At 51.7% G+C, this 24,363-nt stretch overlaps 1 protein-coding gene across 1 annotated transcript in view; it reads left to right on the top strand.

Moving 5' to 3' along the window:
- The window catches only part of Agap3 (ArfGAP with GTPase domain, ankyrin repeat and PH domain 3), a 52,066-nt gene that overhangs the window by 6,398 nt on the left and 21,305 nt on the right, over nucleotides 1-24,363 (top strand). Inside the window, 8 exon segments of the mRNA XM_040737109.1 lie at nucleotides 19,447-19,505; nucleotides 19,721-19,808; nucleotides 20,156-20,226; nucleotides 20,228-20,242; nucleotides 20,326-20,467; nucleotides 20,980-21,114; nucleotides 21,254-21,381; nucleotides 23,018-23,176. Of these exon segments, the coding sequence (XP_040593043.1) occupies nucleotides 19,447-19,505; nucleotides 19,721-19,808; nucleotides 20,156-20,226; nucleotides 20,228-20,242; nucleotides 20,326-20,467; nucleotides 20,980-21,114; nucleotides 21,254-21,381; nucleotides 23,018-23,176 (797 nt within the window).

Here is a 24,363-nt window from a genome sequence, read left to right as displayed (position 1 = left end):
AATCTTCTGTGGTGTTGCACAGTTGCCCCTTTTCCCAGAATGTCCTTTCCATTTTGCACATGAGATGGTCTGGTACTTAGAAGAGCCTCCCTGAGGCTCCAAGGCGAGCACAGGGCCGGGGTGGACTAGAGAAGGGTGTCATATGGGCACATGGTTGGCCCACATAGATGGCGCCAAGGGAAGGTTTTGAGATTCATACTGCCCTGGAGTTTTGTTTTGTTTGTTTTTGTCTTGTTTTTCCAGACAAGTTTTCTCTGTAGCTTTGGCTATCCTGGAACTCACTCTGTAGACCAGGCTGACCTTAAACTCACAGAGCTCTCCTGCCTCTACTTCCTGAACACTGGGATTAAAGGTGTGCGCCACCACTGCCCGACCTGTTGTGGAATTTAACTATTAGAAATAATATAGTTTACAGTGATTCAGGCCTCTTCCCTGGTGTAACTAACTCCTTCCCTTTCTCTCTCCCTCCCTCCCTTTCTTCCTCTCTTCCCCCTCTCTCTCTACCTCTTCCCCTCTCCCCTTCTCGCCCACTCTCTCCCTTCCCCCTCTTCACCTCTCTTTCTCTGTCTCTGTCTCTCTCTCTCTCTTTCTCTCTCTCTGTCTCTCTCTCTCTCCCTCTCCCTCCCCTCTCCCCCTCTCCCTCTCTCCCTCTCCCTCTCTCCCTCTCTCCCTCTTCCTCTCCCTCTCCCTCTCTCTCTTTCTCCCTCTCCAGGGTTTCTCTATGTATTCCTGGCTTTTCAGGAACTCACTATGTAGACCAGGCTGGCCTCAAACCTGGAGATCTGCCTGCCTCCCAAATGCTGGGATTAAAGTCTTATGCTACCACTGCCCAGCACTAAAAATCTCCTTTAATACATGCTTATGAGCTAAAAATAAGTATGTGTTTGCTATAACCAACTGATAATAGTGCAGGCAGCTTAACCATGGTTGCCCTGCCTTCCTAGTGAAGCTGCTGTCAGGGCTATGCTCCCTTAGGCTCTTTCCCTCTGTGGCTCTTTGTATTGCTGATTTTTTTTTTTTTTTTTTTTTTTTTTTTGGTTTTTCGAGACAGGGTTTCTCTGTGGCTTTGGAGGCTGTCCTGGAACTAGCTCTTGTAGACCAGGCTGGCCTCGAACTCACAGAGATCCGCCTGCCTCTGCCTCCCAAGTGCTGGGATTAAAGGCGTGCGCCACTAACGCCCGGATGTATTGCTGATTTTTATAGGTTTCTTTTTTTCCTGGTTTTGTTTTGTTTTGTTTTTCTAGACAGGGTTTCTCTGTAGTTTTGGAGGCTGTCCTGGAACTGGCTCTGTAGACCAGGCTGGTCTTCATCTCACAGAGATCCGCCTGCTTCTGCCTCCCAAGTGCTGGGATTAAAGGTGTACGCCACCAACGCTGGCTGGTTTTTATACTTTATAGGCTTTGGGGTTTGGGGTCTGTGCATCCGTGTGTATGTACACATGAGTATGTGTGTGCTCGTGGAGGAAGGAGGTCTGCGCTGAGTGTTTCGTCAGTTGTTGCCCACTTACCTTTGAGACTGAACCTGGCCTCACTGGTTCAGCTCAACTGGCTGGCAAGTCCCAGGGATTCTCCTCCACGTCTCTCTCCCCAGTGCTGTGATGACAGGCACATGTCACCATGCCCAGCTTTGCTTCTCTGTCTCTGTCTCTCTCTCTTTTGAGACAGGGTTCCTCTGTGTAGCTTTGGAATCTCTCTTGGCATTTGCTCCGTAGATCAGGCTGGTCTCCAACTCCAAGAGATCCACCTGCTTCCGCCTCCCAAGTGCTGGGATTAAAGACGTGTGCCAGCTTTTCTATATGGGTACAAGGGACTGAGTTCAAGTCCTTATACTTGGTTTCTTTGTTTGAGATTCAGTGTGGTCCTAGCTGGCCTGGGACTCGTTATGTGATGGAGGATGACCTTGAACTGCTGCTTCTCCTGTCTTCCCAAGTGCACATCAGGTTCGCTTTACACTTAAAATTAAAAAAAAGGATTTATTAGCCAGGCAGTGGTGGCACACACCTTTAATCCCAGCACTTGAGAGACAAGGCAGAAGCAGACAGATCTACAAAGCCTAGTCTACAAAGCCAGGAATGTTACACAGAGAAACCTAGTCTTGAAAAAAAAAGATTTAAAGTGTTTTGCCTGCAAGGATGAATGTGCACAACGTGTGCATGCCTGGTACCCATGGAATTGGAATTATGGACAATTATGAGTTGTCATGTGGGATCTGGGGGTTGAGCCCCAGTCCTCTGCAAATGCTCTTAACCCTGAGCCACCTTGCCGGCCCCTCTCGCCCTGCCCCTGGACTTGGCTTGTGTCTTGTTTCATGGCAGATGCTGCAGTGGGGAAAGAGGAGCTCGACCCCCCCATAGCAAGAATCATTTGTTCAATGGCAAGCCCCTGGGCAGGGGGATGGATACTGGGTCCTTGTCCCTCCTCTGTCCCTGCCTGGCTAGGCAATTTAGGGAATTGACTCCATGGCTCCGTGCCATGTTTCAGTTGTGTCCACCTAACAACTGTGCAGTTACAGTATTTGGAACCATCTCGGGCTTGGCTCTCTGGACAGGGGTCCCAGCTGCCAACCAGGGGACTGAAGAGGAATCCAAGCTCGGTGCAGAGCCTTCTCTCTTATGGCTTCTAAGAGCCTATGATGGAAGAGAGCCTATGGGAGGAAGCAGGGTTTCCGTGCCTCAGTTTACACGTCTTAGTCTTGGTGTGCCTAGGGTGATAGTATCACCCGTGGGCTAGGCTGGTGCCTGGTATGTAGCCAGCCCGTGTTGATGGTAGTCATTATTCCAGAAGGCTGCAGAGCCCTCCTGATGTAAGGGCACGCTGTTTATTGCCTACTTGTACATTTGTCTGATCATTTCCTTTGGGTGATTTCCCAGATGAAGATGTAAGATAGAGTCTGCACATTTTTAGGACTTCTGCCACCACTCAGATTCCCAGGGGTGGAGATAGCCTTTTCCCTGCCCACTTCCCTGGCAGATGAGGGAAGAAAGGAGGGGGCGACGGACAATTTAAATGACTTTCCCTGTTTCCACCTGTATTTCTTTGATTATAGCTTATTTCTTTTGCTATTTGATTGATTTTATTAGTGAGAATTATTAAAGGTTTGTTTGTTTATCAAACAGTTCTGGCTTCCATTCTTGGCAACACACTCACACTCACACTCACGCTCACACTCACGCACACTCACGCTCACGCTCACACTCCATCCGCTGTTCATTTTCATTTGGTTGAAATCTGCTCCTTTGTGCAGATCCCTTTGGTTCATTATTCCTGTGTCTGCTCAACTTAAAATAAGTTTACTGTCTCTTAGTATTTATTTTTTTCTTAATCATTTGTTTCTGTTTTGGTGAGTCAGCCCCTCCCCCACTGTGCTCTAAGCAGGGCTGCTGAGGGCGCCTGATGTGTCTGAGGCCCTGTCCCTGACTATGGTGGTGTCTGCTGCTTTGATGGACAGGGTTACCTTTTCTTTCCCTCAGCTTCCCTCCTTACCAAAGTTGGGGTACCACCCACAGCCCCGTCTCTTGCTTGGGGTCTGATGGCGTAGTAACACATGCATCCAACTCATCTGGGGATGGGGTCAAAGCCAGCCCTGAGACTGGGAGCCAAGATGGAGGGTGAGGGGAATGTAGACCCCCTCAGGTGCTCCTGCCAGGCAGGGCCTCCTAGCATTTGTGGGACAGTGAGTGCCACTCTTGTTCGGAGGATACTTTCTGTTAAGACACCCTCACTACCCTGCCTACAGTCCTTATTCTGAGGAGGCTCGTGGGGATGTATCTGCTTTCTATGATTCAAAGTCCTGCTTCTGCTGCCTGGCTCTTGTCTCAAGTTTTTTTCTTGACTTTCTACATTGAAAGAAGTAGTCAAAGTCTGTAAGGAATACAGCTAAGAACCAGTTCTAGGGCTGGTGGATGGGGTGGCTCAGTGTGTAAGAGCACTTCTGAAGGCCCTGAGTTCACCCCTCAGAACTCCTTAAAGTTGTCCTCTGACCCCACCCTGGAGCGTATACTTTTTTTTTTTTTTTTTGGTTTTACGAGACAGGGTTTCTCTGTATTGTTTTGGAGGCTGTCGGTCCAGCCTGGCCTCGAACTCACAGAGATCTGCCTGCCTCTGCCTCCCAAGTGCTGGGATTAAAGGCGTGCGCCACCACTGCCCGGCTTCTGGAGCATATACTTACACACACACACCACACACACACACACTCACACACACACACACAAATAGTGTCAGTGAGATGGCTTAGCCAAGCCTGCCAACCCAAGTTTAGTCCCTGGAATCCACATAGTAGGACCAACGTTTGGGAGTTGTCCTCTGATCTCTGTGTGTGCTGTGACTTGCATGTGAACATGTGCATGCATGTACACTAAATACATACATACATGTAAAATAGTGGACAAATAGATAGACCTGCACTCTGGAACCAGACGGAGCAGATTTGAATGTCATAGCTACTCTTCTGCTCTGCAACCTAGGATGACTCCTTCAGTCTCGTTTGTGTTCTGTAAATATACACATACCTTTTCTGTAAATACATGTTTTCATTCAGTCATTTAACTATTTTTCTTTTTCAGTTTTAAAGATTTACCTTTTATTTTTTTGTGTGTGTATCTGTAGGCTTGAGTATATATACATGGATATGTATCAGTGTTCAAATATTCATGGAGGGCATTGAATTCCCCAGGACTTAAGATAGTTGTGAGCTGCCTCATGTGAGTATCAGGAACGAAATTCAGGCCTTCTGCAAGAGCAACAAATGCTCCTATAACCACTAAGCTATCTCTCTAGCTCCTAACAAATGTTTTTACTTACTTTTTGTTGGGAAGACAACACAGGGTCTCCCTACCTATCCCTAGCTGTCCTCAACCACACAACTCACAGTCTCCCTGTCTCAACTTGGCAAGGGCTTGGGATTACAAACAGGTGTTACTATTCCCAAGATAATAAAGATTCATTTATTGAACACCCACCAAGGTGACTGACGACAAATACATCTACTTAAAAGCATTGCAGTATACCCAGAAGGTTTTTTATTTTTGTATTTATTTGTTTGCACACACATGTGCCACAGTGTACAAGCATGCGGAAACCAGTGAACAATTTTGGGGACTCATTTTTTTCTTTCCATCACATGGCTCGTGTAGATTGAGTTCAGGTCATTCTGTTTGGTTGCAAACACCTTTACCTCACCTGAGTCGTCTTGCCAGCTCCTCCCCGCCCCCCCAATAGTGTTTAACACTGTATGTCCTCTGAAAACCTAGAAGTATGACTTTTGTATGGAATGGTTCTTATTCCCAGTGTGGGGTCCATGCTTCACACAGTTCTGCCCAGAGAGAGAGAGATGGATGGTGACTGCTCTGCTCCTGGAGACTGCAAAGTGCGCTGGTGATAAAGAACCGGAGTACGGAGCCAGGGTACTGAGAGTCCCAGAGTGCTACAGCAGTAAATGCAGCCGTAACTGGCTCCTCTTGTCTCCATATCTGAATCCAGCAGCCAGCAGGGAGCCTATGGATGAGTTGGACCCTGCTGTCCTCCTCCATGTTCGACACTCAGGCAAGCCTCCTCCAGTCTAGCTTAGAGAGGCCTCAAGTGATCATCTTGTTAAGAGTTCATTCTCAGCCAGGCAGTGGTGCTGCACACCTTTAATCCCAGCTCTTGAGAGGCAGAGGCAGGAGGATCTCTTTGAGGCAGCCTGATCTGCAGAGCAAGTTCCAGGACAGCCAGGGCTACAACAGAGAAACTCTGTCTTGAAGAAACAACAAAAACAAAAAAACAAATGAACAATAACAGTTAATTCTCTCCATCTTTGTCACTGGGAGATGCTGTCCTAAGCCTGTTTAACATATTTGGATCCTCAGCATACATGGTCCAGAATCTACAGCCAGCTTCCTTGCCAGCGTAGCAGCCCAGAAGATTCATGGTGTGTACACTTTATGTAGGATTTGAGTCCTTAGAACCCACCAGAGACAGACAGACCACTGCCCTTTTATGTGTGGGAGATGTTCTCTCTAGCAGTCAGACCTTTGTCCGTGTACACTAGGTTAGACTGAACCTGTCTCTGTCCTGAGTTAGTGTCTTACCCCCAAAGCCATCCCACTGTCAGTCGGCATATCCAGCCCCTCAACCCTGTCTGCAGCCGGGTGCTGCTGCTCTGCCTCTCGAGTTGACTGAAGTAGCCATCAGTGGAAGCCCATACTCAGCTTGCTGCAGTTAGGGGAGACGCTCTAGGACATGCCCAGCACACCTGCTCACTGTCGGTCCTACACCTTTGCTTCCGGCGGCCTGTCATCTAGCCCGGCTCATCTTGTCCGTCTTTATTTATTTATTTATGGTTTTAATTGTTTTGGAGCTGTCGGTTCAGCCCGGCCTCGAACTCACAGAGATCTGCCTGACTCTGCCTCCCGAGTGCTGGGATTAAAGGCGTGTGCCACCACCGCCTGGCTCCGTCTTTATTTTTAATATTAATTTTATTCTATATGCATTGGTGCTATTCCCTAGGTGTCAGGTCCTCTGGAACTGGAATTACAGACAGTTGTGAGCTGCCATGTGGGTGCTGGGAATTGAAATCAGGTCCCCTGAAAGAGCAGTCAGTGCTCTTAACGGTTGAGCCATCTCTCCAGTCCCCACCTTGTCTGTCTTTAAGCCCTCTCCTCTAATACACAGCCTCCCCTACCCTGACAGTTCTCAGTGACTTGGAGCAGATGCTGTCATCCCTAGCTGGCCTGTGTCATGTGCTTGTATCTGCTTTACTTCTTCTCCCTGATAGAGCCGGAGCCCTGTGCCTGTGGCAGAGCTGTCCAGGGCATTCCCAGGTTCCTCGCCTAGTACACTGCCTGGTGTGGTAGGCGCTTGAACTTCCAAGGAACCTTTCTGATTCCATGTTGGGTCAGAAAAGCCTGTGTCTCCTGAACCTGCTCCTCTGGATCAGGGACCAGAACTGTTCTGCAGGAGAAGAGAGGACTGTCTGTGGGGCTCTCCTGGGCCAGCTGCACCCAGGGCCGTGAGCATGGGTATCCTGGCTACCAGGTCAAGGGTCGGTACATCACTGTTCTCTGAGCTGGAGTCAGAGGGGCCATTTATGGAGGCCTCTGACTACTGAGGCAGGGAGTTTTCTGACTCATGCCCACTCTGTATGTGCCAGAGCAGCCAGTCATAAGGTGGGGGTTTTGTTTGTTTGTGATTTGTTTTTGAGACAGAGTTTCTCTGTGTAGCCCTGGCTTCCTAGAACTCACTCTGTAGACCAGGCTGGCCTCGAACTCATCAATCCGCCTGCTTCTTCCTCCCGTGTGCACCACCATGCCTGTCCATTCATGAGGTTTTTTTAATAGCCCAGGCACTGTGGTCCATCTTAAGCAAGACTGGCTCTGAGGACAGCATGGGGCTGTCTCAAGTATGTGGATTGGCATCTTCCTTTCTCTGGGCTGTGAGACCTCCTTCCCAGTGTCTTGGGCTTGCTGACAGGGATACCTTCTATGGGCTTTGTTGAGCAATAGACCTTGATGGTGCTTGGGATTGGGTAAGGATTCTTCTTTAGAGGAAGGGCCTAGAATAGACCAAATTCAGGAGGGTGGGGACAGCATCTCAGGGAGCTTGGCAGAGGATCACTTCCTGGATACTCTGACTGCCCCATGCCTTTCTAGCTGGGAAGCCACAGTGGACAGGGTACAGTCCAGGAGGAGGGTACCATGGGGGGAAACTGAGGCCTGGCAGAGGTACCATCTAAACATGGGAACAACAATGTCACAGCCTTTTCTTCCAAGGTGCCCCAAACTTGATAAACAATATCTATTTCTGTGACAAACTAGGATACAAGTGCTGGCCAGGCACCCAGGGTAGAAGTGGAGCACGGTGTGTGTGTGTGTGTGTGTGTGTTAGAGAGAGAGAGAGAGAGAGAGAGAGAGAGAGAGAGAGAGAGAGAGAGAGAGAGAGAGAGAGAGAGAGAGAGAATGTGAAAGCTCTTCCCTTGCTCTGAGTAGGAGATGGGAGTGTGTGTGTGCGCGTGTGTAGCATTAAAGAAAAATGGTGCTTTCAGAAAGCAAATTTTCTTGTTTTAGCAGAATCCTGTGTGCGCTGGAAATAGGTGCTGCCTAGAGGCCGTGGGGTGGCTGAGCAGATGCTGGTGGGTGAGCAGTAGCCTGCTGCCTTGACAAATACTGCCAGACACAATCTTTTTTTTTTTTTTTTTTTTTTTTTTTTTGGTTTTTCGAGACAGGGTTTCTCTGTATTGTTTTGGAGACTGTCCTGGAACTCACTTTATAGACCAGGCTGGCCTCGAACTCACAGAGATCCGCCTACCTCTGCCTCCCGAGTGCTGGGATTAAAGGCGTGAGCCACCAACGCCCGGCTGCCAGACACAATCTTATGGGAGTAGTGATTTTATTATGAAAATTGCTACGTAGTGTGTTTTTAAACCACGAAAACGCGCCACCCCTCACCCTAGCACTTTTTGTGTTTGTGCCACAAATGCCACAAGATTGGCAGCTCTTGCTGTGGGTGATGAGGAACTGCAGGGTTTTGAGTTGGGGCTGCAGGACCAGCTCTACCATCTCAGGTAGAAAAGCAATGAGAGAGGGACTTTGGTCTGACACTTGTAGTGGCCCAGATGCTGCCCCACACACCTATTCTAACAGTGTAAGTTTTGAACCATCCTTACAAGGTATTATTGATTCCATTTTTCAGGTGGGGAAACTGAGGTATGGAGAAGTTTAAAAATGCCCTAGGGGCCAGGCAGTGGTGGTTCATGCCTTTAGTCCCAGCGCTTCGGAGGCAGAAGCAGGCGGATCTCTATGAATTCAAGAGCAGCCTGGTCTGCAAGAGCTAGTTTCAGGACAGCCTCCAAAGCCACAGAGAAGCCCTGTCTGGAGAGGGGGAGGAGATACGCCCTAGGCTACTTGATCATCATCGTGGAACATTTGAAGCAGTAGGGTAGTAGCAGCCAGTCTCTATGCCAAGAGCTCATCTCCTGTCCTGTGTTAGTAAGCTAGGTTGTATGGGGATACGTCTACACTCTGGGAAGAAACTGTATACAGCCTTTCCCCTTTGGCATTAGTGTACCTTGTGGTCCTTGCCTGTGTCTGTAGTCATGCTGGTGTTAGTGGAGAGATTGCCTCTCCCTTTCCCCCACAAACACTGCTCTTGTGTGGTAGATAGCTGGTGGTAGTGTTCACGTGTTCTAATCCATTACATACTATCAGTATAATTTTATCTCATCACACAGTATGCATGCACTAGATAAGTACTCGTACTAGCTCGATTCTGCAGAGAGCTCCTGCAAGTTGTTAAGAAAAAAAAATGGAAAAACCCAAGAGAAAGTCAGGCAAAAAAAAAAAAATAGGATGAGACAAGAAAAAGACTCGTGGTCACCATGAAAAGATGCTCCTTTAGCAGTCAGGGGACACACATCCAGGAGCCAGGAGCTACTGCATGCCCTAAATGCAGTTGAGAACCTGAACATTCTGTATGTGTGTGTGTGTATGTGAGAGAGAGAGAAGGTGGAGAAGGTGGGGGTGACCTTGAACTGATTTTCCTGCCTCACATCTCCCAAATGTTATGATTTTAAGTATCCATCATGGTAGGCTTATGGAGTGCTAGGGGTTGAACTCAGGTCTTTGTGCATCTAGACAAACATTCTACTAAGGTCTGGCTTCACTTGCAAACCTTTTTTTTTTTTTTTTTACGAGACAGGGTTTCTCTGTATTGTTTTGGAGGCTATTGGTCCAGCCCGGCCTCGAACTCACAGAGATCCGCCTGACTCTGCCTCCCGAGTGCTGGGATTAAAGGCGTGCGCCACCAACGCCCGGCGCAAACCCTCCACTTTTTGATTTGGGGTCTCTATTATGTAGCCCTCACTGGCTTGAAACTTAAACCTATTCAGAGACTGAGGATAGTTCGGTGGTAGAGCCTTTGCTCAGAACACGCGAGGGTCTGGGTCAGTGTTTTCAACCTTCCTAACGCTTCAACCCTTTAACACAGGTCCTCATGTTGTGGTGACCCCCAACCATAAAATGGTTTCGTTGCTACTTCATGACTGTAATTTTGCTACTGTCATGAATCTTAATGTAATTATCTTTTCTGATGATTTTAGGGAGCTGGTATGAAAGGGTCTTTGGCCCCCAAAAGTGTTGTGACCCACAGAGAGAACACCTGTTCTAGGCTCAACTCCCACTGCTGGAAGGGAAAAAAGAGAAACAGAAACCCATTTGGCTAGGTGAAGCAGAATTCTATTTATTTGTTTTGTTTTTTTGAGGCAAAGTTTCTCTGTGAACAGCTCTGACTGTCCTGAAACTTGCTTTGTAGATCAGGCTGGCCTCACACTCACAGAGATCCTCCTGCCTCTGCCTCCCAAGTGCTGAGATTAAAGGCATGTGCCACTACCGCCTGGCTGTGAAGCAGAATTTTATTTCATAGAACTTTTCAGCTTTTTGTTTTGTTTGCTTGGTTGCCTTAAAAAAAAAAAAAAAGACAGTCTCATTCTAGTAGCCTGGCTCCATATTTACGGTGATCCTGCTGCAGCCTAGCATCCTCAGGGCTAGCATTGCAAGCATGTGCCCCCACATCTGGCTGTTTTGTGTTCAGTTGTGAGAGAAGAGACCATTAAAAAACAAAACGTGAGGGCTGGAGAGATGGCTCAGAGGTTAAGAGCACTAACTGCTCTTCCAGAGGTCCTGAGTTCAATTCCCAGCAACCACATGGTGACTCAACAATCTATAATGAGATCTGGTGCCGTCTTTTGGTGTGCAGGCATACATGCAGACAGAATGCTGTATACATAATAAATAAATAAATCTTTAAAAATTAAAAAAAAACACACACATGAAAAGCCAAGCCATGGTGGCGCATGCCTTTAGTCCCAGCACTGTGGAGGCAGAGGCAGGTGGATCTCTGTGAGTGTGGGGCCAGCCTGGTCTACAGAGCAAGTTCCAGGACAGCCAGGACCACACAGAGGAATCCTGTCTCAAAAACAAAACACACACACACACACACACACACACACACACACACACACACACGGAACGAGGGAACAAAATAGGTCAGGGGTGCTGCTGCAAAGTTACTGCCTTCCAGTCCAAAAGGATCTGGATTGGAAATAAAGAGGCAATTATACTCCTCCCCCTCTCCCAACCCCAAGAGTCCTCAGGAAAATGGGAATCAACAATTCCACTCTTAGGCATATACCCAAAAGATGCACATTCATACAACAAGGATGTCTGTTCCACTATATTCATAGCAGCATTATTATTTTTTTAAAATGTTTTTTATTTCATTTTGCATTGATGTTTTGCCTGCATGTATGTCTGTGTGAACGTGTCAGGTCTCAGGGTTACAGACAGCTGTAAACTGCCATGTGGGTGCTGGGAATTGAATCTGGGTCCTCTGGAAGAACAGCCAGTGCTCTTAACTGCTGAGCCATCTCTCCAGCCCCCATAGCAGCATTATTTATAATAGCCAGAACCTGGAAGCAACCTAGTTGTCCCTCAACTGCAGAGTGGATAGAGAAAATGTGTTAAGAGAACTCCCAGAGCCTCAAAAGCACAGGCAGAAGTCTCTGCCCACCCTAGCTGGAGTTGCCACAGCTGGCTCCAAGAAGTCACAAAATCTCACTTACCAGCCCTGGGAGATACATATTCGGTGTATATATAGTCAGAAGCCTGAAGCTTGACCTTGGGCTGGTCTGGGCTCTACCACCCACAGGCTATGGAACCTTGGGCCGAGCACTTCCTTCTCTGAGCAGCACAGTTACCCCTTCCAAAAACTAAGCTGTGGACTCTGACCTGGCATCCTGGCAGACTGAAGGGGACTGGAAACCTCCTAAAAAACACCCCAGCATAGAGTTTTCTTCAGGATCCTTATTTTATAGTTTCCTTGGCAAAGAATCATAACAAATTACCATGAGCCAGATAGCAGTTTATTGTCTTCTTTCAGTAATGCGAAAGTCTGATGAAATCAAGACTTCTGAAGGACGAGGAACACATCTGCCACAGGCTTCTCCTTGGCTTATAGATGGCCATCCTCTTGTTGTGTGGCCTGGCGTGTCCTCAGCTCACCATAGCCGAGAGTGACCTTGCCTTCTGGGTACTGGGATTATAGGTGTGCTTAAAGTGGCTGACTTACGATGTGCGGGGATCACTATGCTTTGTGTATATTAAAGAAAAACACTATTAGCTGGGCTGCGTCTCTAGCCCCACTGTTCATCTTTGTTCCCCTGCCTGATTAGGACAAATGTCCCCTTTTTATAAGGACACTGGGGTCAGATGCCCACTCTACTCTAGTCTGACCTCATCTTTTTTTTTAAAGATTTATTTATTTATTACATATACACCAGATTGAATTGTAGATGGTTGTGAGCTGGGAATTGAACTCAGGACCTCTGGAAGAGCAGTCAGTGCTCTTAACCTCTGAGCCATCTCTCCAGCCCCTGACCTCATCATCTTAAGTAACCACATGTGCAACAACCATTTTCACAGTTTATGTCTGAGATCTAGAGGCAGGGCCTCAAATCTCCAGGGTCCCTCAGCTTGGACGGCTTAGAGTAAAGATATAGGGAACCCGCCTAGGCTTGACCACCCGGGCACATGTGAAGCTGCAGGCCTTGGGCTGCCCTCCTACCTAGCCTGGTAGGCAACCAGCTGGTCTTAATCACCCATTTCTCACGACCTTTCTTTCCCAGCGGGGCCTGCACCTTTAACTGCTCACCTGCTGCCCACCAGGCCCCAAGACCCTATCGTTGCTCTATGTATACTTGAGCTGGGAAAGTGGGATTATTTTTTTCTCTGTTTTATATACCAACCCTAGGTTCAGTAAGGTTTCAATGAAGCTAGATGGTCACACAGCTAGTAGGTCCTGTATTGGCTGCTTTTTGTGTTGCTGTTACAAGTACCTGCCAGAAAGCAGCATCAGGAAGGAAAGGTCTTGGTTTACAGTTAGAGTGTACTGTCGTCAGAGGGGAAGTGGGGCAGCTGGCCACACTGCACCTAAAGCCAAGAAACAAGGAGAGGTGACTGCTGGTGCTCAGCCCCTTCTCCCTGTTCAGCCCAGGACTCAACTTATGGAATGGTGTCTTTCCAACTCAGCCAGTCCAACCTAGAAACTTCCTCACAGACATGCTCAGAAGTTGGACTTCTGGGTGATTTTAGGTTCTGTCAAGTTGATAATATCAATCCATTATGGTGCTGGAGGATGACTTTGAGCCAGGTTGTGATCTTCTGCTTTGGACTTGTGAGGGTTATGCTACTTGTAACTTACTATCTCAGCAGACTGTCCCCGCCAGGAACTGCCTCTCTTGAGGCCCTTCTCCTTCTTAAGGAAAACCCGGTGCATAACTCATGTGTTGCTAAAACTCTCGTGAGTTCCTCCGGGAAGCAAAAAGCAGGTGAGGAAGCCATCTCAGAGTGGAATGACTTAGATGATGCTGACAGGGATTGCTGAGACCGCAGTGACCGCAAGGACAAGGGTTGCAGACTGTATGGTGAAGTGGAGGGAAGGTGAGGATCCTGGGTGAGCTCAGCAGGTCAGGGCACAGACACATGGGTGGGGTGCAGGGTGTCATGGGCTGCAAGGCTCTGCTGGCAGTGACAAGGTCACAGTTTTAAAGGGTCATGAACACGCCCAGTAGGCATAGACATACATGTCAGTGTGGTGGCCGATGGTGTAAGAAAACAGTTAGGAAGTTGATGTGGTAGCATAGCTGGACTATTTATTGGACAAGGGAACCCCTTTTTGGAGAGAGTGCTAATAGAATGGCCAGATCAGTATGGAAGTTGTGAGAATAGGCATTGAGAAGCAATTTGAAGGTGAAACTTGAGATGAATTGTTGCTGCAGTTTGTACAAAGGCAGTGTCCCCAACCCAAGGACTCTTTCTCTTGATTCCCTGACACCTCAACCTGTGTTGAGGGAAGAGCCTGCCAGACACATGAGTTGCCCCCACCCTGGGGGCGAAGGGTGCATTATATGCCACCTACCACTTAGAGCTGAGTGTGGCCAGGCCAAGGGCTCTGCTGCAGGAAGATGCTCTGCTGCCACCTTGTGGCCAGAAAGAGCCTGGCTGGCCTTGGAGGCTCTGGGACACAACAGGCCACACCTAAAGACACCTAATCCATTCCTTGGGAAGCCAGGTACAAGTTTTGGTCTCCAAGCAGAAGCTGATCCTTCCTCTGTGTTGTAGAATGACAGTCACTAGTGTTTTGTGGATTGTGTAGCTGTGGCAGTCCCTGTGCTTATCAGTAGTACATCAGTAGCAGGCTCTAGGTAGGCAGCTGGAGACTAAGGAGGCCCATGGAGTTAGGCATAGCCGCCCTCCCCCTCTGCTGAGGAACCAGTGTCCTCTTCCCCGGTATGTCTCAACATCTCATCCCTGCTCAAGGGGTCCTTCTCCTTCTGCCTAGGGACTTCTCTGTGCCCAGACACCTATGCAGGGGACTTGAGGCCCAGGCTGAACAGGTCCGGGGCTCAGCGCTTTCCTTCTGCACACCCTGGCCAAGGGAGAAATTGTTCATCCTGAATACGAAGTCAGAGTCTGTGAGAGAGTCATCACTAATCCTTCAAAAACTTCCAAAGGAGCCCCTGTGCTACAGATGCAGCCTGGCCCTTAAGAGAGCTCCAAGAAACAGCCGCCCTGAGAGCGGGCTGGTTTTGTAGGGTTTTGGTCCTGTTTGGACATTCCAGCCTGGTGCTTCAGAGCCAGAGTTATTGCTCTTTTTTTTTTTTTTTCTTTCTTTCTTTTTTTCCGAAACAGGGTTTCTCTGTATTGTTTTGGAGCCTGTCCTGGAACTCGCCTGGTAGACCAGGCTGGTCTTGAACTCTGCCTCCCGAGTGCTGGGATTAAAGGCGTGCACCACCATTGCACCACCACCGCCCGGCTGAGTTATTGCTCTTTGCAGGGAATTGATATGTGGGGCAGAGCTGTGGTTGTCACGTGCATTTGGAGCAAGTGTGTGAGTGGCTGGGCCCTGCCTCTCCAGCTGTCTTCCCACTGCTAAGCACCCACCCACTAGGCACCTTGTCCTCAAACACTGGCTCCTCAGCTACTGCCTTTCTTGTGTCTGCATTTTCAAGGGAGGGGGGTGTGCTGTAGTGGGCAGTCCTGTTCTTTTGTCGAGTAGTTCCTGTGAGTGGGACAGATAGCACAGATGGATGCCGACAGGGAACTCTTTGGTTAGGGTTCTATTGCGGCGATAAACATCATGACCATAAACAGCTCGGCATGGAGAAGGCTAGCTCTGCTCTCTTCCACATCACAGTCCGTCACGTGAGGAGGTCAGGCAGGCGCTAAAGCACATGAGGGAGTGCTGTGTTGGCCTGCTCCTCGTGACTTGTTCAGCCCACTTTCTTACAGCTCCCAGGACCACCTGCTCAGGGTGCCACCCACAGCAGATGCAGTCCTTCCTTCCACACCCACAGCAGATGCAGTCCTTCCTTCCACATCCACAGCAGATGCAGTCCTTCCTTCCACATCCACAGCAGATGCAGTCCTTCCTTCCACATCCACAGCAGATGCAGTCCTTCCTTCCACATCCACAGCAGATGCAGTCCTTCCTTCCACATCCACAGCAGATGCAGTCCTTCCTTCCACATCCACAGCAGATGCAGTCCTTCCTTCCACATCAGCCGTTGATCAAGAAAACGGCCCCCACAGACTTGGCAGTCTTACGGAGGCATTTTCTCAGTTAAGATGCCCTGTTCCACTGGGTCTGGTGGTTCACACCTTTAATCCCAGTTCTTAGAAGGCAGAGGCAGGAGGATCTCTTAGTTTGAGGCCAGCTAAAGTGAGCTCCAGGCCAGCCAAGGCAACAACAAGAAACCCTGTCTTAAAAATCTGAAAGAAAAAAAAGGATTTCCTCTTCCCAGGCATGTCTAGGTTGGTGTCAAGTTGACAGAATCGATCCGCACAGGAAGTTAAGGTAAAAAGACTGTTCTTCTGATCTGTAGCTCAGGAAGATTGGCTGACTTAGCCAGCATCAGGGAGTGTGAGCTAAGAGTGCTGGAGCTGTCTGTGTCCCTGGACCTGCCTGAGGTCCTGGGAAAGCTTCTCTGAGGAACCACCTATTACATCTATTGCTAGCAACAGGGAAGCAGCCATCTCCACTCTTAATAACCAGCCCCACAAGAATGCAGAATGCCCCAGAGATCCAGCCCAGGACTTGAAAGTTTCCAGCTCTCCTTTTTAGGAGTACCTTGATTGGAGAGGCCCTGCCTCCCTAGGCCTTCCCCTACCCCAGCCCGCTCAGGAATGTACTGCTTTTTTTCATCTGCTAGTTCTCACTGGGACCTTGGGATTCTGAAACTGGATGGGACTTGGAGTTGGGCTGGGCTGGGCCGGGTGGAGCCAACAGGGAGGATTACCAGTTTCCAGGGACGCTCAATCAAGCGCTAACCCAAACTGGTTTCTCCCGATCTGCTGCTGGTGCCAGGGGTTGTCCTCTGGATGATGGAAGCTGGCTGTCTCGGCCATGAGACTCAGAGCGGTGCTGACAGAGCAGTACCATCACAGTATGGAGTTTTGCCCCATCCTGGGGCGAGCCTGAATTTCCTGGGTATTGTGTGCAGCGCATACTCCTGATGCTAAAAAGACATTGGAATTAGGGGTGTTTTAGTTTACAGTGTCAGCTTAGGCAGGTGAGTACTACAAATTCCCACTCTCACCGGGACCTTGCCAGGCAGCAGGGGGCTCAAAAATTACTCCCAGGCACTGAGATTTTTACCTTTGGCTTTTCCTTCTGCCCTTTGGTCTAGTCCAAGCAAAATTGTATCTTCTTGAGTTTTGTGACTCAAGTCATCAGCAGTAACTGCTGTACCATCAAGTGCCTCTCTCTCAGGCTTATGAACGTCAGAGCCACACTCTGAGATATGCTCGATCACTTTGCTAAGTTCTCCAGTACAGAGAAAAGCCTGGAGCCCAGAGGTGGCGTCAGATTGGCCTCTGTCCTGGCGTAGACTTTGGGCTTCTAAGGAGTCTGGCTGGTCCTGGGGTCCTTGGTTTTGGTCTCTTCTCTTTGGAGAAAGAGAAAATAGCTCACTTTTGTGCAAAACGGTGCTTTGTGTGGGGTGTGCTTGGGACTGTTATTTATTTGGCCTGCTCTTAATGACAGCTCCTCACCTACCTGCCCAGTCTTAGGAGGAGCCCTGGCTGGAATTTCCTGTTTTCTGAGGGCTCCCAGGGGCTGCCCTGCGCCACCGTTCCTGGGTGTTCCAGGCCAGACTTGCCGCCTCTCCTGGTTAAGCTGGCTCCAGGCCCTTCCAGGTCTGGGCTTGCAGGCTTGAGGTGGAGGAGTTGAGAGACTCGGTTGGCCCGCACCAGGTGCCCGGAGGCCGGAGGTCCGTGCGCCCCGGCCGCGGCCCCGGCCCGGGCCCAGCCCCGCGTCCCTTGCCATGGGCCTGGCCTTCGCCTGTGGGCCCTGAGCATGGAGCGGGGCTGGCAGCCCGGGGAGAGCTACAGCGGGGAGCGGCCCGCCGTCTGCCGCCGCGCCCTCAGCGTCTGCGACTCGCTGGACCTGCACAGCGCCCCGGCCGACCGGACCGCCGCCGCCCTGCAGGCCGCCTTGTGCGCCGCGCGTGAACAGCCTGCGCGGCCGCGGAGCGTGTGCTCTGGGACACCGGGGTCAGCGCCTTCCGGCGCTCGTGGCCTGCTGCTCGGCCTCCTGCGCCCCCGCCACGGCCGTCGGGGCCCTGCGCCCTCGGAACAACCTGGCTCGCCGGCGCCCAGCCCTGAACCCAGCCCCGCGCCCGCCCGGCGCAGCCGCGGTCCCGGGGAGCGAGCGTCCAGGCCACGGCCCACCAGCATGACGTTCCTGGAGGTGAACCGTCTTGAGCTGGCGGCGACGGAGGCGCCGGGCGCAGGGCTTGGCCGCACGGGAAGCTCGGGCTTCCTGCGGGGCGCATCGCTGTGGAGTAGTCAGCGCTGGCAGGTGTTCCGCGGTGGCGGCGGGCGCGGTGCGGAGAGTCCCCGGCGCGGCCTTTCTGCACTGAGGAAGAGCTTCAGCTTCCGTCTGCGCCGCGGCCAGGAGATTCGGCGCTCCGAGTCGGGGCTGCTTGCTCGGCCTCCCCGCGCGCGCACCCGCAGCGACGGCGACGCCAGCTCCCTGGGTACCTTCCCCAGCCGCCGAGACCTGCTGGGCGCCGACGCCCCGTGCGCGCCGACGGAGCCTGGCCGCCCCCGCGCCGCCGCCAGCCTCTGGAAGCTGCTCACCAGCCGCTTCCGCAGGAGGGAGCCCGCACCCGCAGCGCCACTGTGGAGCCGCGGGGCAGCCCCGGCCCCAGGACTCCTGGGTGCTTCAAGGGGTAAGGGGGGACGCTGTGCGCCATGGTGGCCTCTTGGTTGGAGTCTGGCCGAAAATAGTTTGTGTGAGAAACGGTCTGAAGCTTCCTGGTAGAGATTGGTGGGTGCACATTGCCTGGAATAGATGGGTCTGACTCAAGTTGGTATGTTCAGTGTTGTTGGAAGTGTCCAGGGGAGATAGCAGTGGCAGAGAGTTCCAGGCAGTGACACTGTCCGTAGCATCTTGGCGTGGTGTTCTAGGAGACCTAAAGGACTTGGGTTGCAGTGCCATCCTCTTTCTATTCGGTGGGTACAGTACAGTGTGGTGCTCAAGAAAGGCGCTCTAGGCTGACTGGGGAGTTTCCTAACTGGGAGCTGGGACCTCTCACTCTAGCTGGCTCTGCAACCGAGGTCATGGACTGATTGTGGACTTGAATGAGATAATCTGTAAAACAGCTGTGGGCCGGGCCAGTGAGTGGGAGCTGGGCAGGACAGCAAGCACTGCCCAGACCAAGTCTAGCCCAGGGCATCTAGAACTTGCTGGGGAATAGATGAGTGTTGGCTGTCAGGTCAGGGGCACTGAGTAGCAAGAGGCTTTCCTTCCCAAGGACCTAGTTTGAGTCTAGGTGCTGGGTGTGATTTAATGAGTGGGGGGCTGGTCTCCTGCAGGGATGCTGGGGAGAAGCCCCGGCAGGGCCTGGTAGATGTGCCTCATTGGACCTGCCTTTACATACAGGGCCAGGTGAGGCTCCTCCCTCTTCGCCCTGGCTCAGGAATGTGGTAGGTGGCCCCACCCTGCCAAGGGTGAGCTGTTCCTACTCGCAGGAAGGAGACTGGTCCCCTTGCCAGGGCCCTGCCTGTTTTGGGTCTGGTCTGAGACCTGCTAGAGTAGCCTCCCACCTGCGTAAGAGGCATCCAGGCACCAAGCCAGGTGAGCTCATGTGGGATCCATGTCCCTGATGGGCCGTAAAGAGGAAGATGAGGAGGGGCAGCAGACCCAGTGTAGGAAGGGAGCTTCAGCTCCCAGTTCTGTCCTGAGGACTGTGTTTGCTCTGTTCCCTAGGGCGTTAGGGGTAAGGGTCAAGGTCCCATGGAGGGCAGTAATCTCCTCTGACCCCGACTAAGAGGGGTCTTGTATGTGGCCGTGGTGAAGGATGGGGAAGGAGTGTGAGTATCACTGTGCCCTGATGGAATGGCTCTCTTTGCAGACTCATTTGTGAACAGCCAGGAGTGGACCCTGAGCCGCTCTGTGCCGGAGCTGAAAGTGGTGAGTGGCTGCCCAGGGAGGCCAGAGGCCCTGTGGGCTGGGTGGCCAGGCTTTATTTAGGCTGTGATCTGGACATTGGTCCTCCTGACTTGGACTCTGCTCTGTTGGGTTGCTCCCTTCCTCCCCCTGGTGTTTTTTGGGCCTTTCCTTTTTCTCAAGCCCCAGTCTCACTTCCCTGCTTTCTGAACACTGACTCACCCGCTCCTCTTCTGCAGGGCATAGTGGGGAACCTGTCTAGTGGGAAATCAGCCTTGGTACACCGATACCTGACAGGGACCTACGTCCAGGAAGAGTCCCCTGAAGGTGAGCGTCACAGGCTAGGCCATAGATTGCCTCTTCCTCCACCTTGTGTCTGTGTGGAGCTCATTCCTCTCCTGGCCCATCCTCTTCTCCCCGGGAACCCAGGGTTTTTATGTGCACATGCACGTACACACACACACACACACACACACACACACAGAGAGACAAGCAGACACAGACAGACAGACACACATACACACACACACACACCCTTCTCCTTTCCCTGTATTTGGTTCTCTTCTCCCTGGGAACCCAGGGCTTCTATATGCACATGCACACGCGTGCGCACATACACACACACACACACACACACTTTCCCTACATCGGTCCTGACCTCTGTTCTGTCCTAGGGGGACGATTTAAAAAGGAGATTGTGGTGGATGGCCAGAGTTACCTGCTGCTGATCAGAGATGAAGGAGGCCCCCCCTGAGCTACAGGTGATGGGTGCTCTTACTAACATGCCTGCCTATGCCCAAGTTCACCAGGGCCAGCGGGGTGCTGACTCTGTTTATCTCCCCAGTTTGCTGCCTGGGTGGATGCAGTGGTGTTTGTGTTCAGCCTGGAGGATGAAATCAGCTTCCAGACGGTGTACAACTACTTCCTGCGCCTCTGCAGCTTCCGAAATGCCAGCGAGGTGCCCATGGTGCTGGTGGGCACACAGGGTGAGTCACAGCATGCTGTGTGGCAGGGTATGGTGGTGGACCAGTGAGGTTTCCATAAACAGCTCCCGCTCCCTGCTGAACAGTGACAGGCTCTTACTGCCATGGGGCCTGAAACCCAAGGTCTTTAATTTGTTTCTCTCTCGATGATTCTGGAAATCTGTGTGATTATTATGTTCATAGTTTTCACTGTTATTATTTATGAAACAAGGTCTCACTCTGTAGCTCAGACTGACCTTGAATTTACAGTTCTCTTGTCTTAGCTTCCCAAATCTAGCATTGTAGGCATATGCCGTAATACTGGGCTATATCCACATTTGTTTCCATTGAATGAGCAAGGACTCATTAAGTCACTGGCTTGTTTTCACTCAAAAAGGCATTAGTAGAATGGAACAAGATCTAGGCACCTGAGTCCTCCGTGCTCTGTGTACCCCACTTGGACCTCTGCCTGCCCACCAATACATAACCCTCTATTGCTTCTCAGCCAGCTGAGTGATCCCCCCATCTTTCAACAGATGCCATCAGTGCCGCCAATCCCCGGGTCATTGATGACAGCAGGGCCCGCAAGCTGTCCACAGACCTGAAGCGCTGCACCTACTATGAAACATGTGCAACCTATGGGCTCAATGTGGAACGAGTCTTCCAGGATGGTAACTCAGGACCCCAGAGCTGGGTATAGGGTGGCTCTGTGGCGAGCAATTAATGCTACATGTGTTTGGGGAGCTGCCAAACTGGGCTTTCAACTCTCTCTCCAGCAAGTAGAAGAATTGACTTTGCTCTTCCCTGCAGTGGCCCAGAAAGTGGTAGCCTTGAGGAAGAAGCAGCAGCTGGCCATTGGGCCCTGCAAGTCCCTGCCCAACTCACCCAGCCACTCGGCCGTGTCTGCTGCCTCCATCCCGGCTGTACACATCAATCAGGTGCGCTCCGTCCCTGTGCTCCCGGGTTTGTGTCTGGTTCCCAGCGCCTCTGCCTCATCCTCGCCCTTGCTCATCTCCCGGCCTTGCTTGGTCCCAGCTCTGTGTGGCCTGCATGGTTCACCTTGGCCTGGCCTTTCCTTGTGGGGACTGCTCCTTGCCCCAGTCTCTGCGCTGTCCACTCCTGTCTTCCCTCCCAACTACTTTGGCCAAGAAGACATCACAAATACATGCCCGAATGAACTCCACTTAAACGGTCTCCTTAGCTACTTAAGGAAACCTTACTCAGCAGGCACAGAGAGAGAGAAATGTTCTGGTGTGCTCACCACCCCTTAGTAAGGCAGGCCTGACTGTCTTCTCTACTGCAGACACTTCCACTTGTTTGCAGATGTAGTAAGTAGTGCCTGCCTTCTGCCCAAAGAGGAGGAGGGAGTGGCTGACAGCCCCAAGCCCAGTAGGCACCAAGGCTGGCCCTCTGTGCCTTGTGGCGGTGTTTTCATGTTAGAGGAGCAGCACATCCTCATGAGGGTACTTGGATTTCAGCTCCACCAGGAATGTGCCCATTCTGAGCCAGTTCCTGACATCGTGTGTCCTGTCGTGCTACTTGATCACTTGTCTATATCGGAACCTATCATTGGATTAGTGTTGGACCCTGGACATGTGGGTCATTGCTTGGTTCCATAGCTGCATACCCTTCCTACTCTGCTTCACTGCCCTTTGCTGCAGAGTCAGCCACAGTGGTTAGTGGTCAGCCACTATGCTTTCCATTGACAGCATGGCTCCAGTGCCAGGACCCTTCTTCTTGGGACTTGTGAGAAGGAACAAGGATTCTTAACACCATTCCTCAATGAAAAGAGGAGGGAGGAGTGGGAAAGGAGGGGGCATAGGAGAATGTCTTTATATCTTTAAGTAGCACACCTACCTCCACCAACAGGGCCAGTCACACCCTGCCTCTTTGCAGTGGGCCTGCCCTTGGGAGGCTGCTGAGGGCAGGGGTGGATTGTAGTCCCTTGGTCAGTTTGGTGTTGGAGATGGGGCCTGGCACTCCAATGAGGCCTGATTTCCCCGCACCATCTCTCTGGTCCTGGGAAGACACTCCCTTGTACTCTGTCTCCATCCTGTAAGCGTTTCTGGCTTTCGTTTTCTTCTCTTCCATTCTCCATCTGCAGCTTATTGTGCGCAGCGGCCTTTGCTCTGTTCTGCGCTGTACCTCAGACGGTTACTGATACTTTCTATGCCATACACTTTGTCAAAGCAAACCCCAGACTGCCCAGCCCCAGCGCAGGGAACCCAACCCCTAGCCCTCTGCCTCTGATTTTGAGGGTTCAAAAATGGTGACCTACTTCCTTGTCCCAGACACCTGCAAACCATGATTACTGTTTGTTCACTTTCAGGCTGATCTTGGAATGTTAGCTTGTGCCTCTGATTTAGTCCTCAGGTTGGCAGAGAGGCAGCCCCATCCAGTCCCTTTCAGAGCCCCAGAACAAAGGTGTAAAGTTCCTCATGGTGGCATTGGACCCTGGTGGCCTCCAGGACATGCAGCTCCCCTCAGTGCCACCTTTAGGAGCCAGCGGCCCTTCTGCTGCCTCCTGTGCTGTGGGCCGTCCAAGTCCCTCTCAGCAGCCCTCTCTATTCTTAGGCCACGAATGGCGGCAGCAGCGCCTTCAGTGACTACTCGTCCTCAGTCCCCTCCACCCCCAGCATCAGCCAGCGGGAGTTGCGCATCGAGACCATCGCTGCCTCCTCCACCCCCACGCCCATCCGCAAGCAGTCCAAGAGGCGCTCCAACATCTTCACGGTACGTGCCCCATCCTCCTCCCTGCCCAGCTGCCATTCTACACAGGCAGGGCTGCGCCGAGCTCCCGAGCAGGAGGGCAGGCAGCCCCAGGTCAAGAGGATGCAGTCGCTCTCACACTCAGACACACAGGGTTCCTAGAGGCTCCTCATTGGACCTGCAGCATCTTCCGGGCCATACCTCTGAGCCCAGGAGGGCTTCCCTCAGACCCCCCTGTGCACATGCTCACCCCTGTAGCCTCCCTCCCTCCCTCCCAAAACCCTAGAGTTTCTGTATCACCTTGAAGGGATCTTTGGACTTGTGGCCTAACTTCCCTGACTCCCTTTGATTCAACAGCTAATGAACCGGAGGCCGGAAGGCTGTTTGCCCAAGGCGACACAGAGGGTTAGCTGGCCAAGCTAGAGTCCCAGCCAGGCCTCACAGTCTGCCTTCCGGCTCTTTTTCCGTTACCCCACTGCCGAGGGGAACATTCATGCTTCCCACCCACCGCTGTGATTGGTTTAACAAAGGCTTAGCCATCTTTTCCTGGGCTTCACCACGCTGCCTCGTGCCTCCCGCTCAGGTTTGTCCTGTCTCCTTGTGAGCTCCTTGCCCTTCCCCACCAACCTCATGCCCCCACCCGGGGGCCACTGTGCCTCCCTGCTCAGGGCCAACCCCTCAGCTCTTTGGCCCCTGAGCTTACCACTCCCCATCCCGGTTTTCACATACCGTGCCCCTCCCTGCCCTGGCTGTGGCCCTTCTGGGGTTCTGGCTGAACTGTTCCAGGAGCTGTGGGCAGACAAAAGGTGGGTGAGCGGCCTCCCCTCTGCATCACTCCACGCCTCTTTCTGAGAGCCAGGGCGTGGCTCTCGGCCTGCGCCTGTATCCAGCTGGCCAGGCTAGACTTTCTGGACTTGCCCAGATAGAGCCAGTGCCCTGGGCCTCCATCCTCCATCCTCACTCTACCCTGCTTGACACGCCTCCGCCCTGCATCCCTCTGTCTGCTGGCTCCTGGTGTGCGCACTCACTGGCCTCTTTCTGCTGACGGCTACTGCTGCTGGTGGGCACGCGGTGCTTCCACAGCTCCAACCCTCCAGACCCACAGCCTCTCTTTTCTGTTCTGTTCCGTCATTGAGATATGCAGAGTCTTGGGGGCTGCCTGCTCATGTCCGCACCTGCTGCTGCTGCTGCTGCAAAGCCCTTGGGTGCCG

This window comes from Mesocricetus auratus, unplaced genomic scaffold (genome assembly GCF_017639785.1).
Source record: "Mesocricetus auratus isolate SY011 unplaced genomic scaffold, BCM_Maur_2.0 Super-Scaffold_100676, whole genome shotgun sequence".
Lineage (NCBI taxonomy): Eukaryota > Metazoa > Chordata > Mammalia > Rodentia > Cricetidae > Mesocricetus > Mesocricetus auratus.
This window is presented reverse-complemented; position numbering and strand designations above follow the sequence as displayed.